At 28.5% G+C, this 19,574-nt stretch overlaps 1 protein-coding gene across 1 annotated transcript in view; it reads left to right on the top strand.

Annotated features, from left to right (window-relative positions):
• The first annotated feature begins 2,316 nt into the window (after positions 1-2,316).
• The window catches only part of LOC127276978 (uncharacterized), a 99,003-nt gene continuing 81,745 nt past the window's right edge, over positions 2,317-19,574 (top strand). Inside the window, exons 1-2 of the mRNA XM_051297738.1 lie at positions 2,317-2,839; positions 2,945-3,180. Of these exons, the coding sequence (XP_051153695.1) occupies positions 2,719-2,839; positions 2,945-3,180 (357 nt within the window). The 5' untranslated portion in view covers positions 2,317-2,718. The remainder of the gene's footprint in view (positions 2,840-2,944; positions 3,181-19,574) is intronic.

Below are 19,574 nucleotides of genomic sequence, written 5' to 3'. Positions count from 1 at the left end.
CTTGACGGAAGATTTAAATTAAATTTTCCAGAAATTTTCGACGCGAAAATTGAGTAAAGATTTAAATGTGGGGTAAAATATTGAAATATTGGTCAATTGACAACTTTCAGTTGAGTTAAATAATATTATCTTATTTGCAATAATTTCGTAGAAAATTTTAACATTTCAAATGTGCTTTTGTTCTCAATTTAGAAGAGAAATACTTATATACGTAAACCATCAATAATTAATTTTTGCCAATATCCGAACTTTTAAAAATTCGAAATTCTAAACAAGCAGATTTGGGGTTATGTTTCTCAAAATTAGCCTTTTGTATAATACACATGTAGAAAACTCATGCATATATGTGTATATTTCACGTAAAATACCTTGTATTAGGCTGCAGTCCCATGGCAGCGTTTTGCGTTGCGTTTTGTCACTAGAACGTGAGTGTAAACATAGCAAACATATATCTGCATCTCTTTTACACTCATGGTCTAGTGACAAAACGCAACGCAAAACGCTGCCATGGGACTGCAGCCTTATACTCGAGGTTTTCTACGTACCCATCTCTGCCGCTCGCACAGTTTCAGTTGAATGTAGAATCAGCATAAGGCCTAAGCACAACTTAGTCGGATACGGGATATGTAAGTTCCCGCAACTACGGAAGCGCCTACGAGTCACCAGCGAACTATCTTGTTCGCGTCACATTTTTAGCTGTGAAACCGAGGAACGGGTTCGATGGTTTCGCTGTTTCCTTGTTTTTGAGTGACGATAAAACACACTATACGGTTCGATGGTTCTCTGGTTTTACTTAGTTCTATCGTTATCGAAGTCTAAATTTTGTATTAAAAAAATAAATTTAAATTTAAAAACCGAAATATAATAATATATTTAAATTATATATTTGAGATATATCAGATATCTTATAATGTGTGCCTAAAAAATTATTTTATTTAAAAATAATAGTACAAAATATTATTTTGAAGTAAGTTGATTTGTTTGCATTTTATATTTGTACTATACTATTAATATTTTGTACTATTATTTTTAAATAAAATAAATTTTTAGGCACACATTATAAGATATCTGATATATCTCAAATATATAATTTAAATATATTATTATATTTCGGTTTTTAAATTTAAATTTATTTTTTTAATACAAAATTTAGACTTCGATAACGATAGAACTAAGTAAAACCAGAGAACCATCGAACCGTATAGTGTGTTTTATCGTCACTCAAAAACAAGGAAACAGCGAAACCATCGAACGCGTTCCTCGGTTTCACAGCTAAAAATGTGACGCGAACAAGATAGTTCGCTGGTGACTTGTAGGCGCTTCCGTATGCGCGAAACATTAGCGAAACCGTTTTTCAACACACAATTAAGGCCTTTCTCCAATAGGATCCTAAACTCTTGCGTTGCGTATGCATTGCGTCGGTTGCTATTGGCAACCAATGCTAAAATCAACGCGTCAGTTACGCAACGCAAAAGTTTAGGTTCCTATTGCTGACTCTACATTGGCTGCGTAAACGTGTACGTGAACGTGAACGTGCTGACGTCACCCATTTGAATAACATTGTGACGTCAGCACGTTCACGTTCACGTACACGTTTGCGCAGCCAATGTAGAGTCAGCATATTGGAGAAAGGCCTTTAAAGACGGTTGCGCGAAATTACATATCCTGTATGCGAATCAGTTGTGCTTGGGCCAATATCTGAAATGCTGTCTGCTAGTTGTCTGCCATTGATGGTACCATTTTCAGTACTCATTATTTATTACAAGTTAAAAAGAACCGACATAACATAAACAAAACTTTGAGAGACACTCATAAGGAAGAAGCACTGTACAAACCATTTCACAAACATCGTCATTTTATACTTTCTTGTAGCAGGAAACTTTTTAAAGCAAAGTTTGCTAAATTTTTCAATCAAATCATCTTTCTATCACTATTTTAAAGTGTTCTTACATATTAAAACAATTATTTAATATTATATTTCTTAAAAAAAACATTTTTTGTTTAAAACAATTCAAAAATACCCGCCGTGAAAATGACTTTTCACGCATTTTCTCGGTCCAGAAATAATGTTCATCTGATCGAAATTTGAGGTAAAGAAGCACCTTAAGCAGAATGAAATTTCTAATCGTAAATCTTAAGCTTTTACATGAGAAAGAAAAGGATAGAAATATCTTTTGTCTGTTATTCTAATTGTACACGACAGAAGTATCGTGAACGACTTTCGCGTATCTATTGTGCGTTGGCCTTTACAGTGACAGTGAAAAGGTGATATTAGGTGTTTTCAGGAGTTGCTGTGAGTATACTGTCAGTATGTTGTGATTAGCTGATCCATCAGCATGTTTATTCTGATTGGGTAATTTTTTACTGTCAGTATACTGTCAGCAACTCCCGAAAACACCCATTGTAAATTAACCATATAGTGAATTGTTTTTCTGTTGCACTGCTCAGTACTAATATATATTTCTATAGATATTTCCAGAAAATTATTATTTTAGACCATGTTTTGATCTTGATTTTTTATCCTACTTTTAAATATAGTGAAAATTTTAAATGTAAACAAACTTTTTTACACTATACATATATATATATATATATATATAGATATATATTTATATAATTAATTACTTCACGACAATACATTAGGTAAATAAACATTTAAATTTCTTCAAGTGCTACAAGAATTTAAGTTTATGGAATGTTTATGACGGTTGATTTAATATGGTACTACTACGTAGTTTATTTCTCCAAATAAAATTAATTTATCTTCTACTTTTAATAACTCATTCGGAATCATTTGCACGGCAAACAGAATGTTCAATTGAAGGAAAATACAAATTTTGTAAGTATAATTATTATTATTTGGTAATAATACAAAGAGACGACTTTATAGAAATCTAGTTTTTCTTAAATTTTTACCTGATAATAAATTATAACTTGGTGTCAGGTTCTTTGGAGCAGGAAGAGATTTGTCATCCTCTTAATAAATCTACTGGTATGAAAATAGATACTTTTGACGGTTCAGCTTATATTATTAGACCTTATACGATGAAAATCTCCCACAGTGGTAAACAATGTAAATTTACAATTAAAACAAAACACAAAGACATGGGATTATTTGCTGTAATTCAAGAAATAAATTTTCGAACTACTAAAGACGGAGATTGTAAAGATTATGTAAAGGTTAGTTAATTAAATTCATAATTAATAAATAATAATAAAAAAAAGTTTGAGAAACGTGTGCGAGTTAAATCCGCACTGGAACCTAGGGTTTCGTACACAAAAGGAACTTAGTACAAAAACACATAAATATAAAAATTCACCTTCCTATGTTAATAATTAGGAATACAGAAAGGAGCAATTTTCTAAAATTTTACTAAATAAATTTTAAATGTTTATTTATTAACACTATTAATTCGACTAATTGAAAAGCCAGTGGAATAAAATGCTAATTCAAAAGTGTATGCTATATGATTCTTATTGCAAATTTAGTGGAATATGAATCTAATTCAATTGTTTGTGTAATAAAATTCTCTTTGAAGTTGCGTGCCATAAAATTCTAATCAAATCGAAAATTCAATATACTGTTTAATTAAGAAAATTTCCATTAAAAAACACAAAAATATTTTTTTTCGCCATTGACATGAAAAAGTGTCTTTTTTGTGCCTGTTTTGGGCAGATAAAGTAGCACTTTTTAAGACAGTTCAACCAACTGCCTAAAAAAGACTTTATTAGGCAGTTGTTAATTTTTGCATAATTTTTGTTTTGCTTTTATTTTATTTATCAATTTTTATTATTTTATTTTATATACTATTTCATATATATTATATTATATATTATATAAATATATATATATATTTATAACATATTAATTCATTTATAATTAAATATATATATATATATATTTCTTTATAAAATTGTTTCACTTTTTCATAACAATGGCAAAAAAAAATAGCGTATGTGGCTCGCACGTAGTAATTTTTAGGTTCGGATGATTTCAATACTCTCTGTCTGTGCGACTTCGGTTCGACTTGGCTCGCCTTCATCTCACCTACGTCGCACTAACGACAGCTCGTACTGAAAATTACATCCTCACCTAAAAATTACTACTTTACGTGCTTGCCACATAATATACTATTAAACTAATTATAAATAAGTTTAAATGTACTATAAAATCTATTATGAAATCACTCTTACGAGTAAAATAAAAAATTAAAAAGAGTCTGAATTTCTATATTTCAAATTTAAGAAATTAATATAATATAACCAAGCAAAAAAATGTTGTATTATAGTGTTATTGTGTAAATGCTAATTTTTAATTTATGAATATTAAGTTTCTATAAGATATGCTATATTTTAAAAAATTAGTATTATATTTAAATAAATAATATTAATTTAATTTTTAAAAAAATTTTGATATTCTTAACTAGTAAATACTAGGGGAGGATGGGGCATGAATAGTTAGGTAAGACGTTCTCAAATCTAGCGACCAAACCTGAATCTGTATCTGCAAACGAGTAGTATTTTTGAAAAGCCTGGTTATTTGGCTATAATTTTGCTATACATTATTTTGCTGTAGAATGCAATCCCTACGAGATACAAATGAAAAAGTAAAAAAAAATGTTAACTATCCTTGCCCCGGTACTGGGGTAAGGATAGTTAAAAGAATCGGAATTCTAAAATTGTCATAGAAAATCAGTAAATTTTCGGTTTCTTTATTTTATTGGATTTAGACTATTCAATATTGATATATAAAGTATTAACAACATGTTTTAAACATTTTCTAAATATAAATTATTGCATTAAAATTCGTCTGAACTAAAATCTGAGGTTTATTTATTTATTTATACAATCCCCGCAGTTCATGAGGATCATAAATGGGTAACTACATATAATATCGAAGTGGTCGCAACATTATGGAAGAGAAAAAAAAAATTTTTGAGTTGTGAAAAATATCTAAAAATGAAAAGTAAATATAATAATAGATTGAATCGTTACAATAAAGTGTATAAGTAGTACTACATATAAGGTTGTCTTAGAAAAATGTTCTGTACTAAAATAAAATGGTAGTCCGCATATTTCTTATGTAATTATCTAGTGCAAGTGAGAATTTACTTTGCGATGATGAGAACAAATCTACGTCAGGATTCATTGTGTTATACATCTGATTGATATGTTAGCAAGAAAAAACAATAGGCACACTGTAACCCGCGTAAGATATTTGATTATGTTAATAAAAAGGAGTATCATGTCTTGAATTAGGTCTAGGTATTTTAAAATTAATGAGATTTAACAATTCAGTAGAGTCTATTTGATCATTAAGTATTTTAAAAATAAACATAGCAGATGTAATAATACGACGTTCTTGTAAAGTAATAAAATTGAATCGCTCGCAAAGCGCCAAATAGTCAGAGCCGCGAGGTGGATAATATCCATCGAGCTTGAAAGACAAATATTTAAAAAAATTTTTTTGAATACGTTCAAGTTCTTTTGCATGGATGTTATACATAGGATTCCATATGATCGCGGCATACTCAAGGCGTGACAGGACAAAAGAGTTTAACAGTAGAATTATAGTTGAAATGTTAGAAAAATGTTTAGACGACCTGATAAGGTAACCCAGGGCTCAGGATGCTGTGGCTATTAGACTTGTGATGTGATCGGCAAAGCTTAAAGGAGAATTGAAAGTAACTCCAAGGTCAATGACCGAATTTTTTCTTGATAATTCATGATTGTCTATTTTATACGTGTTTGTAAATTGAATAGACGAAGGTTCGTGGAAAGATATAACATGACATTTATGTATGTTGAGATCAAGTTTGTTAATCTTACACCATTCAGAGATGTTATTGAGGTCATTTTGTAGGTCTTCGGAGTCATGTTCGGAGTTTATTTACCGATAGATTTTTATATCGTCCGCGAAGATCAAAATTTGTGATTTAATAATATCAGTTATGTCATTGATATATTTGGTAAACATGGGAGATCCAAAGGAAGAACCTTGTGGTACACCACGGGAGGGGGTGGAAGGTTTAGAGAGATGGTCTCCTACGGAGACTGAATGTGATCTGTTTGTTAAGTAGTTTAAAAGAAGTTTGTGTAAATTATAGGGTATATTTAAAAAAACTAAGTTTTTTTGCTAAAATTTCATGGTCGATAGTGTCAAACGCCTTTGAAAAATCGAGGTATATCACATCAACTTGTGATTCTCTTTGTAAAGAGTTTACGGCAAAATGTTTAAAACAAGCTAAGTTAGTAATTGTGGATCGATGGCGTATACATCCATGTTGTTGGGTAGTAAGGGACGATTTTATAGAATTTTTTAAAAATGGTAATATAGATAGTTCAAACACTTTGGCGAAATTAGAAATAATAGCTATTGGCCTATAATTTTCGCAGTTCGATTTGTCGCCTGATTTAAAGACAGGAACAATTTTAGCGGTTTTCTATTTCTGGGGGAACTGTCCATGTAATAATGACTGGTTAAAAATGTCAGTCAAAGGTTGATATAAAATAATAGCACAGTCTTTGACAAAAAAATTGGGTACACCATCAAAGCCAGCAGTGCATGATGGTTTTAATGATTTGGTGGCCTTTAGGACCCGATCAGGTTGTAAAAAAAATCAGTTATTGGAGAACGATCATTTGGCATATCACGCGCTTGAGACTGTCGATTTATGCAATTAATTGATGAAAAAATTTCAAAAAATGCTTTAGTAATTAGTTGCGGATTATTTAGAGTGCGGTTCTTAAAGTACATTTTATCAGGCACAGGAGATTTCTTTTTTGAGTTGTTGACAAAGGACCAAAACGACTTTGGGTTTGTTTTAATATTACTCTCAATTTCTTTGATATATTTTCGATGTTCTCGACGAATATCTTTGTGTATAGTAGAAGATAATATTTTAATTTGATGCTCATAAGTTTCGCGACAAAATTGACGTTTTTTTAATCAATTATTTTTTAGGTAAATGGTCCCGTATTTTCTTTGGAAATTGAGGGTCCTTGAATATGATTTTGAGTGGTCTTGGTTTCTGCATTGTGTGTGACCACAGGCCTATTCGCCAAGTCTTAAAATCATCGAGAGAGACTAAGTTAGAACATATTGAGTTAATAATAGAAAGAGTTGATTGAGACTGAGTTTCCAGATCTTCAACTCGTTGCGTTATAGACTTGACTTTCGATATGCATTTGTCAAGTTTACTTGATTGAGATTTAACGTCTTGTGTGATTTTGGTGACATTGTTTTGCAGTGAAGAGAAGTCATTACGGAATTATATAAATTCTTCCCTGATGATAAGTCGTAGTTGATCCATAGAAAAGAGAACAGGTTGATCTTGAGATAAGCCAGGTAGGGGTGAGGGAGTACCGCAACATTTTCTAAAGCCAACACCAGGAGTCCATTGTCCTTTGAGAGCGCACGATACGTGATAATACGCTGTCTTACATATGCAGAGCATTTGACTGCCGTGACGACTCTTTTATACCGACAAATTATCAGAGCTACTCAAAACACGTGTAACAAGACTTCATTCAGGGCTGTATCACCAATTTTCTTCAGATGATCACCAATTTCTTGGTCAATAAGCTTCGTTTTCCGTATATAATTACGTACCATTATATATATCAACCTAAAAAGAACAATTAAACATTTTTTTATAACTTGCAGTCGCATTAGCAGGATTTTATCGAGCCGTAAGGAACGACGTGAATTAATTTGTAAATAAATACGATATTCGTGTTCAGCAGGAAATTCCACTCTGGAAAATACTTACGAAAATAAATATTCGGAAGCATTAATATAAAAAAACAGTATGATAAACACTACGTTGATATTTTAGCAAAACAGACTTTTTACAAAAATAAACTCCTGACTTCGCAAATGGTGGCAGATTAACTTCCAATTTTTACTATCATCTATTGGTGTTAAGACGCAAATATACCATGAATGACGCGAATTTTGAGCAAGCCGTCTAAGCATAACAACAACTAACTATCCTTGCCCCATCCTCCCCTATTAATTAAAATAATTTTAAAAATATGAGTGTTATTAGAATTTCAAGATGCAAGGTTAGGAAGAGAATATTTCTTATGTAACCTTACATTAAAATTATAATTATTAAAGGAGAAATTAGAATTTTATTGGACATTCACTTAAATAAACATGATATGTATCGAATTTTCGGTTTAATTAGCATTTTATAGCACAATTCGTGACGATTTTCAATTTTTGAAAAGAAGATTATATGGACTCATTCTCATCTATTATTAATATATTTATTAATAAATATTTCAGATGTTCCAATTAATATATAATTAAAAATTCGATTATTGGCAATCTTTTTGGAACTCAGTAAAAGACAAAAACATATCTTTGACGTTTCGAGATCGGTACCGACCTCCTCATCAGAATTTATTAGTCAATTGATTCTGATCATAACTCAAATATTAATCCTTAGTCAGACTACGACTACGCTAAGACTAAGGATTAATATTTGAGTTATGATGAGAATCAATTGACTAATAAATTCTGATGAGGAGGTCGGTACCGATCTCGAAACGTCAAAGATATGTTTTTGTCTTTTACTGAGTTCCAAAAAGATTGCCAATAATCGAATTTTTAATTATATTTATTAATATTTTTTTAGTTCTGAGCAAATGTCCAGATGTATGTGTGGGTTTATGGGTGTGTGTATGAGTGTATGTGTGTATGTCAAAAAATATTGCGTAAAAATTATCTCAGAAACGTGTTGACGGATTGTCCTGAAATTCTGTATGCTTATTGCATTCATTACTACCTAAAATCTGACACAAGGATTTCCGAATATATTCACATTTTTTTACAATTTTTTCAAATTTTGAAAATTTTTTTTTGTAAATTTAATTTTGTTTTGTAAAAAAACTTATTTCTTGCATTGAAACGAATCGATTAACCCATATAAAGTTAATATTTTACTAAAATCTGTAGATTAAACCATTGTTTTGATTTTTTGAAAAAAAAATTTTCTTATATACACGGAGAAAATCTGAAAGCTCTGAATATTTTTTCTCACAGCACTGGCAACTGTGTAAACCAAAAAATTAAATTTCAGAGCTCTAAATAGTCTCCGCACAGCACTGAATGATTTGCAGAAAATTATCACAATTTTTTTTGTCAGTAATCAGAACTTCGTTTCATATTAGTGGACAATAGAGTATTCAAAGATGCGAATATAGCAATAAATTCTTTTCTCAAAGTTGTGACTGCTTTTCTCACAGCTCTGAGTACTGGGCAGAATTATTTTTTAGGATTGAAAAAATAAAAGAATTGTTAATCTTTAATAAAAAATAGATAACTATTTTAAACAAGCGTTTAGGACAATTTGAATCAGTTTTAGATGGTTTCTAATGTTTTTATGAAAAATAGGTTATTTGACTCCGATTATTTATATTTAATTAAATAGGAAATAATAAACTATAATAATATTAATTTTTATTAATAAACGTAAGAAATAATAATTTTTTTTACTTCACGAGATAAATGTTTAAAATAATAATGTTGAAATTTATTATTTTTTAATCATAATTATCTATAAATTTAGATTATGTTGTAATTTGAAATTAGCTTAGAAATCTTAAAACCTCAAAACTTGTGAAATACAAATAAATATTTAAAATTTACCTATAATAATTTACTTTAAAAATAATTATTCTTTATTTCATTATTATATAACTTTATTTGCTATATAACTGAAAAATTTTTAAAAAGACTTTTTAAAGTCTTCATTTCTTTATTTCTGTTATTCATTAACTGTTTATAAACATGTCAATTAAAATCAATATTTGACAAGAAAAAATAATTATGGCTATCTTCTCTTTAATTGACGTTAAACGTTCCTTTGTTTTCTAAATCCTAAAAAATAATTCTACAGAATACTCAAAGCTGTGAGAAAAGCAATCACAACTTCAAAAAAAGAATTTATTGCTATATTTGCATCTCTGAATACTCTACTGTCAACTAATATGAAACGAAGTTTTGATTACTGTCAAAAAAATTGTGATAATTTTCTGCAGAGTATTCAGTGCCGTGCGGAGAATATTTAGATCTCTGGAATTTAATTTTTTGGTTTACACAGTTGCCAGTGCTGTGAGAAAAAATATTCAGAGCTTTCAGATTTTCAACGTGTAGAAATTTTAATGAATTCTTGTCAAAATTGTATTCCCGGCATGAAAACGAATCGATTGATGTATATAAAGTTTACATTTCACTAATATTTATAAAATTGATCGCTATTTTAGCTGTAATCCTTCTTTTGATCTTAAATATAAGTGTATCATGAAGAAGAATCTAAATGGTCATGAAATGAAGATCTTGTTTACAATAGTTTGATACCATTGGGATGCCTCAAAGATATACATTTTCATATTTATAATATCCTATGGATATCACTATTTTCAGATATATATTTCTTAAACATTCACAGACTTCGGATTATACAAGTTTTCGACTTTTTTCGAAAATACTACTTTTTTTTACATATTTTACAAAAATTTTAAACATAATACATCTTTTTAGTATACAGATCTTTATTTCAATTATTTGACAAAGTTTTAACTAAAATTCTTCACTAAATTAATTATTTTTAATAATGTTAATGAAATTCTTCACAAATTGAATTATCTTAAACTATTTTCAATTAAAATTTTTATAAAATTTAATAATTGTTTATAATTTTAAAAAAATTAGCAAATAAAATTACCAAAATATTTTAATTCAAAATCACTTGAAATTTAATTATTTTCAAAAATGTCAATTATTTTTAATGATTTTTATAATATTCTTCGAAAATTCAATTATCTGAATGCATTTTTGAATTAAAAACTTTTGGACATCAATTATTGTATGTGGTTTCTAATGAATTCTTCATAAACAAAAATGACTGAAAGTTTCTTTTATTATAATTATTGTTTGAGATTTATCAAAATCTTTTGAAATTCAATTACTTTCAATTAACGTAAAACATATGTATTATACTAAACTAAAACGAAAAAAAAATTATTATTTTTGGCGCCTTTACATCACTTCAACCAAAACCACATTTTTTAAAATAGCCTCAACGGGCATTTTGAAAGAAGATGTTATTTGCTAGAGAACTACGTAGTATATTTCAAAAATATCAATTTTTGTCAAAATGGCATATCATTTATGACAAAAATGTCATTTTTCAAAAAAAAATTAAATTAAAAAATTATCTGTAGAATAGAAACGGATCAATGAATAGTGTCCTGAAGCTGCAGTCCCAATTTCAAGTAAATTCGTTAAAAACTGTAGAAGTAATCCTTCCGCTTATTTTGAAAAATGTAGTTTCGAGAAAAACCAGTTTAAAGTTTGCAGTCATAAAAACATAATTCAACACTTTAAAAGTTGAGCTACGCTCACGAAAATTACTACTCGGGGTTTTCGGAGGCGTTGATTACGATTCTGATATCAGTTTTTGAAAATTCAAAATGTCGGATCCAATATGGCGGATGACAAAATTAAAAATTTAACGGATTTTCACGAAACATTTTGCTAGGAGGTTTTTAGGGTCGTTGATTACGAATATGACGTTAGTTTTTAATTTTTTCTTTAAAATTCAAAATGTCGGATCCAATATGGCGAAAATTTTTTTAAAAATGGTCAGTTTTGCTTGAAACTTGTTACTCGGGGGTTTTTGGGGTTGCTCATCACGAATATGACGTCAGATTTTAAAAATTTTCAATGGCATATTAAATTTTCTTACTATGCAATGTGTCTTTCCGCCGAAAATTATTTTTTAAAAATAGTTCCATGTTTTTTTCGATTTAAAACTAATGGGATATTATTTTTAACACCATAAGGGACCATTTAAACAAAAAAATTTGATTTATTGAAAGTGTTTGGGTGATGTTACCTCTTAATGCAAACTAATGATGTTTAAGTTTTTTCTATATTTAAAATAATCAATAAAAACAGATTTTGATGTTGCAGAAACGAAAAGAAACTTTTAATCAAGGTAAAACTGTTGTAAACATAACCTATAATTCATTTGCTTCTAAGGTACCTTTCTTCGCCACGCGTCACATATTCTTCGAAAATTCAACTATCTGAAGACTGAAACTATTTTTTACTTTAACAGTTTTCAAATTATTTTATTTTTGTCTGCAATTTCTAATAAATTTTTTAGTAACAGAAATCATCAAAAATTTAAAATTGAAAATCAATTAATTTTAAAAATCTGAATTGTAAATCTTTCAAAATTCAATTACTTTTAAAAAATCTTATCTAACATTATTTGATAAATTATTTTTAGTTCTGTAGGGTCAGTTGGGGTAAATGGGGGACAGGAGCTAAATGGGGACAAGAGGTTTTAGAGCTTAATTTACAGTTTTAAAATTAAGTTCAACGTCAATATTTTAACCTCAGATCACCTGCAAGAGGTTTTGAGTATTGCCAAGCTTTTATCTTGACAATTTGCAGCAAGATAAAAAAAGTTATCGCTCAATGCATAAAAACTTGAAAATCAAAGTAAAACTGTTTCAGTATTTTGTCTAGCATTTAAAAAAAACAGACTTAAGAGCATTTGAACCTTCGTGACGTCACAAATCATGGCGCATGACACGCAAACTTCTCAGGTATGTGAAAAGCACAATTTTGAATATTTTTTAAAAAAACCTTTTGGAAAATGTTCAGAATAACATAGACTCTGTCTGTTATGTGCGGAAAATTCAAAATTTTGCGTTTAAAACGTTTTTTGAACAATGTTTAAGTTGGTTGTCACAAGTAAGGAAAAATACACGAATTGCTTATATGTAGGCCATTTTTGGAAAGACCAGGATAAAAATTGGAAAATTCTTATATAATTTATCAAATATTTAAATTAATTTTATTATAAATAATAATTAAAATTGTTTATTACTAATTAAACAATGAATTGTAGTTTATTTACTTTTTAAAAAAAAAAACATACAAAAATGCAGTTTTTTCCTAATTTTGCTATTTGCAAATTTCAAAGTTGTGAAAAATACTTGTTTAAAAATTGAATTATTCTTCAATTTTTTAAATAAATAATTATTTAATACTTCTTATGTTTTTTTCAAAAAACCCCAGAAAAAACAGTTTTTTCCTAATTTTGAAATTTACCAATTTAAAAATTGTGAAACGTAATATTTAAAAATTGAATTAGTTTTCAATTTTTTAAATCAATAATTATTCTTTTTTATTAAAAAAGCACATAAATTGCATTTTTCAAAAAGCATTTTTTGGAGAGTTTTTCAAATTACTTATCTCAATGTTGTAAAAAATAATAGCTAAAAAGCAGATTATTATTCAATTTTTTAAATAAATAATTATTGTTTTTCATATAATTTTTTCAAAAAATACATATAAAAAAGCAATTTTTTGACAATTTTTTAAATTGCTATTCTCAATATTGTAAAAAAAGAGATTAAATTTCAAATTGTATTTCAATTTTTCAAATAATTAATTATTGTTTTTTATCCTTTTTTCAAAGGAGAACATATAAAATAACATGTTTTTTAGAATTTTTAAAATTACTTATCTCAATGTTGTACAAGAGGTTGAAAATCCAATTATTTTCAATTTTTAAATAAATAATTATTGTTTTTTTATGTACTTTTTTTCAAATGCGATACAAAATACTGAAATAAAAAAAAATAAAAAAATTTCAATTCGTTCAACTATTATATATCTACCACAAATTTTTTTCAAGTTTTTTCATCCCTTAATACAGTAATATACTTCAGAAAACTTTTTTCTTAAAACTTTCTTAGAAACTATGCTGTCCCCATTTACCCCAAATTTTATGAAATTTTCTAAATTTTGGGGTAAATGGGGACTGTCAGTTTCATGCGTTTAAAGTTTATCTAAATTTATTTCTGCTGCATAAAATTAATCCTGGGAATGTAAATAATAACTTAAAAAAAATAAACCCGCAAATATTACCTTTTAAAGGAAGAAACTTATGTAATTTGTGAAAAATAGCGATTTTGTCCCCATTTACCCCAACTGATCCTATTTAATTTTTGTCTAAAAATTAATAAAATCTTTTGAATTTTAATTATTTCTAAAAATTTCAACTTTAACTAATCCAAAATTATTATTATTTAAAACAAAAATTTTGTTTAAAAATTTGTAAAACTTAAGTATTGCCTGAAATTTTTTTGACCATCAAAACTAAAAACGAACAAAATTTTTAATTCGAATAAATTGCTTAAATCAGACTTCAAAAAATTATAAAAATGGAACATTAATAATTTTTTTTTAGAAATTTGTCCTACTCAAATAAAATTTTAAAAATTTGTCATGAGACAACAGTTTTGAACGTTCATATGAACGAAAAAAAAATTTTAACAAAAAAAAAAGTTTCTAGTGAAAAGTCTTCTAACAAGTCCCAAAATACAAAATCCATTATAAAAAATTAAAAATATAATAATAAGGGCTGCAAAACCTCCCTTAAATGTAGAAAATTTTCTAATTCATAAATAACTTCAATAGAAGGTGGATTAGAGGTTCCAAAAAAATTGTAAAAATTTTCTTTTTCACCCAAAAACACAACTCAAGTGTCCAAAACCTTCGGACCCACCCCTAAAAGCCACCCTTTACTTGGGCTGATTTTTCAAAGTGCCAAAACTAACAGTAGAAGGTGGGTTAGAGGTTCCAAAAAAATTGTAAAAATTTTCTTTTTCAACCAAAAACACAACCCAAGTGTCCAAAACCTTCGGACCCACCCCTAAAAGCCACCCTTTACTTGGGCTGATTTTTCAAAGTGCCAAAACTAACAGTAGAAGGTGGGTTAGAGGTTCCAAAAAAATTGTAAAAATTTTCTCTTCCACCCAAAAACACAGCCCAAGTTTCCAAAACCTTCGGACCCACCCTCTAAAGGCCCTTACTTGGGCTGATTTTTCAAAGTGCCAAAACTAACAGTAGAAGGTGGGTTAGAGGTTCCAAAAAAATTGTAAAAATTTTCTCTTCCACCCAAAAACACAGCCCAAGTGTCCAAAACCTTCGGACCCACCCCCTAAAGGCCACCCCTTACTTGGGCTGATTTTTCAAAGTGCCAAAACTAACAGTAGAAGGTGGATTAGAGGATCCAAAAAATTCTAAAAATTTTATTTTCCACCCATAAACTCAATCGAAGTGTACAGAACCTTCGGACCTACCTCTACATGACATATCTTTCTTGGTCTGCTTTCTAAGTGTGTTAGTGTTGTTTACAATATTAGAAAAATTTGTTATTTTTTTATAGCAGTTTTTAGCAGAATTTATAATGAAGCTTAATTATTTAAGGATTAAATATTCGGAAAATTTTTCCTTCACACTTTAGGAGCGTTCTTAAATGATGTCACTCATTTTTCAAATATTTTTTTCATAATAAAATACGTTTTCCCTGTTTGGTTTGGCAAGTAAATGGTCTTTTAAGTGCGTGACTTCATTTTTGTGAACGCTCCTTTTCTCCAGGCTTAGGGCTGGCAACAGTTAAAGTTTTTAATGCTTCTGATTTTTTCAATTTTCAAGTAATCTTATACTTTTTGTTCCTAAATTTGATTTTTAAAATCTTTACGTGTTCGAATTTTTACTTAGTCTTATTTGCATTACGCCTAATACTTTTTTGTAAATTTTATTTTCTAATATTCAAGTTATGCCTGATATTCATTTCGTATAATTTTTCGTTATGTTATTAGCTAGAATCATGACTATGTCAATTAAAAATTTATAGTAATGTCTGTGTGTATGAAATAATTATAATAATAAAAATTAACCATTAACAAAAATTGTGTGTAATACAGATTAGGTCAAGTATTAGTTTTACCACAGTATGATTGTATTAATTAATTTTAGACTATTGAAGTATTAGAATATTTAAGAGTTAGAAAAAATCAATCGCATAAATTTTTCTGTTGGCGTGTTTAAAAAATGTGGGTAAAAATCCCCATATGCACTGATTTGCATACCATTACATTGCTATTCACTTAATTATCTCTTACTTTTCACTTAATCAAATATATATATAATTTTTTTACTTTTCTACGTTTAACTATATTAAGACATACATACATACATATATACATACATACATACATTGTCCCTTCACGTTCACGGAGAAATGGGCCTATAATATTTGCCGCGGTAGGTCCCTTTTCTCCGTTTAGCGTCACATATCTATAATGATTTCCGTTTTATTTTTCTTCATTGTGCATTTCAGTTTTATTTTCACATTAATTTTTATTTGCTTCTAATAAAACTTTTTTATTACTTTACAAGAAAATAAACATGTATTGATAAATTTACAGATTATGTTTTAATACAATTAATAAAATATTTTATTATTGTTTGCATATTATTAATATATCCAACAATATATCCTCATGTTAAAAAAAATTCCAACATAAGAAATAATTTTGAGTACCTTTTTTATTTTAAATTTCATGTACCGTTTGCACATATACTCCTTATATTATTATACTTTACAATTACTTAAATTAAATTTATTATACAGCTTACGTGTAAAATAGTCAGATGTTGATTTATACTTTTCAAAAAGTTTTTTCTTATCTTTTGTTATTTTTTTTGTTTTCTTCCTCTTAAAGATTGTGAATACCGACAACTTTCTTCATCACTCGTATCTTCGTTGCTTATAATACATGTCATGTGTGTCCAGCGTTTACAGAATTGACATATTTTTTCTTCACTTACCTTTTTATGTTGTCCGAAGCAATACATACAATAACTTTTTACATCTTCTGATTGCAATAACAATGAGTGAGCTATTTGAAGTCTATATTTCACTGGATCAAAATTCAAATCGAAGTCAACATTGTTTCCTATACATTCCAAATAATGAGAAATAAATGGTCCACAATTGACATTATCACATTCGTCCTGATATGGTCTGTTTACAATTTCTAACCGTTTCCAGTTTATGCCTTTTAATTCATGCAAACTGCTTGTTTCCTTAACTTTGTCTATGTACTTTAAGAAAGCATTATATACCCGATCACTATCGTATGACTTTCTTTTAGGATCTAAATGTGTAAAACTTTGTTCCTTTTTATTAACGATTACTACAGAATAATGTCCATGGTAACAGTATGGTTACTAGTATGAAATATCTAGTGACATATAAGAAACATCATTCCACTTGTGCATATGTGTTGCACTATAGCAATCTATTACGACAGAGTTAAACCAAGATGTCTCAGGTATAATTTCACTAAACTCATGAGCTGTTAATTGAAATTCATTATGTAATAAAGATGTGTTTAACTGTGGACGATACATTACAATTTTAACAGAACCAGCGTGTGACAATGTATAGTATATAACATTAAATATTAGTCCATTAGATAGTACCCGACATTTTTCTACCTTACTTGTTTTTATATTGTTTTTTAATTTTTCTTCTTTTTCAATTTCAAAACCTGTATTCAAACTAAGTGTCAGCTGTAATATTATTAAAATGTATTTCGCTTTCCAATTGTTTTATATTATCATTCTTATGATTTTTTACGATACTTTTCTTATTTTTTACAGTATTCTTAGCTTTTGTTTTGTTTGACTTATTTATATTTACTTTTCGTTGAAACTTTGCAATATTGTACTTTTAATCATTTTCGTTGCTTTTAGCATTTTCAATATTCATTGCAAACTTATTAATGTTGTCAGCTCCAAACATGGTATACCTTTTTTTATCTTTCACATTTAAAGCTTCTATTTCCTTACTAGTTTTTCCCCTTTTCTCTGTTTCTAATGGATTTGCAACTACATCAGGATAATGTGGTTTCTCTTTTATATTGATCTTTCTCTTTCCGCTTATGTTTAATTTATGTTCCGATAATATTAAGACATCATAATTAATGACTGAGCGTGTAGTATCACCTAATGTCACATTATTTTTATCAGATAATATGGTCTTTTTATATATCTTTGCATAATTCTCTGAATAAGCATTACTTACACGTGCAACACTATCATCAACCAAGTCCATCATCAAGCATGAAATAATTGGAGCAAATGATAATAAAATTTTCAACAAATTCGCTCCAAAATCAAATTTCTCTGTACCATCTTCTTCAAATACTAAAACGTAATAAGGATTATTTACTTTTTCAGTGTTATCGGGTTTATGGGATCGTTTAATTCTATACCATTGCTTCCAAAAATATTTGTAAAATAAACTGTTTTCATATATTGCTTTCATATCTGTATGGACGTCTATAAAATCTTCTTCTAGTTCACGGTCTTCTTCACTATCACTTAACAATTCCTTTATTTTTTGTCTACACTTGTCTTTACGCGCTTCTACTATTTGCAACTGAACTTGCATTGCAAGTACATTTTTTGTATAAAAAATATTAAATATATCCTCCATCACTTGACTCAAATCAGTCATATTTCTGCACATGATAATTAACGACACGCATTCTAATAAAAATGTTTTAATATTTTCCATTTCTGTCATGTCTTCTTTTATAGATCTAGTAACCCTTCTTAATATATGTGCATCACACGATAATAAAATAATAACATTTTTTGGAAATGGTTTATTTTCCATTAAGTAGTCCCAAGAATACTTTAAATAAGTTAACATTTTCATACCATCATTCCATTCCATAAGGATACTATTCATGAACACCCAACTCCAATCTGATACAACCGCTTTAAACAGCGGCCACTTTTTAGTTAACCCAGCAACAAACCTTCTATATTTCATTAAAATAATTTCAATTGAACAAGTATCATGTTCTGCTGTTATAAACTGAAACAAAACTATTATCGCCTCACGTCCTCTAAAAACACATGCATAATGATATAATTTTTTACAATGTAAAAATTGCGGAGTTCTACATGTAGATCCTGTTAAATCTATACGAACAATTTTTGGTGATACTTCTTTTAAAATTTCTAATTCCCTTTCCGAAAATAATACAATTCTTAAAGGTAACGCAACTTCTTGAAGTCTTGGATTCGTCAAGTTCTGTCTATCTAAATATAATTGCATTATATCTCCAATATCTCTTGATTTTAATTTTAGCCTAGGTTTAGAATTATCCTCAGATTCTATTTGGTGTAATACATTTAAACGTGTTGCTCCATGTGCGTTTCCTTCATGCGCAAGTTCTTTATCGACATTTTGGTTTATTTCTAAATGAGACATTCGAGTTGATCTATATTTTATCAATTTTCTTATTTCTCTCCGTTTTGACCCTCTTAATTGTACAATAGCTACAACTCTACTGTCAATATCATGGTTTGAAACTAACTGCTTATCACTGCAAATATGTATTTCCATTACATTTTCATCTATCTCAAACATATCAAACCGAAATCTTGCATCATGACTTGGTATTATGCACTTTGCATAAGCAACATAATGGCTCTCTTCGTTAGATCTGATTCTACAGTAAAAGCGTAAAGGACATTTGATCTCGTAACTATCTTTTATTAATCTATAAAGTTCTTCTCGTACAAAGGAATCATTGATATAATAATCTGTACCAGCGCACATCACAACTCTTTCTGTTAAAATTTCCTTCGTTCCAAGGTTAACCACATACGG

Source organism: Leptopilina boulardi, unplaced genomic scaffold (genome assembly GCF_019393585.1).
Source record: "Leptopilina boulardi isolate dan_hultmark-lab unplaced genomic scaffold, ZJU_Lbou_2.1 LbouV2_162, whole genome shotgun sequence".
Classification (NCBI taxonomy): Eukaryota; Metazoa; Arthropoda; class Insecta; order Hymenoptera; family Figitidae; genus Leptopilina; species Leptopilina boulardi.
The sequence above is the reverse complement of the archived record's forward strand: the minus strand, read 5'-3'. Positions and strand labels throughout refer to the sequence as shown.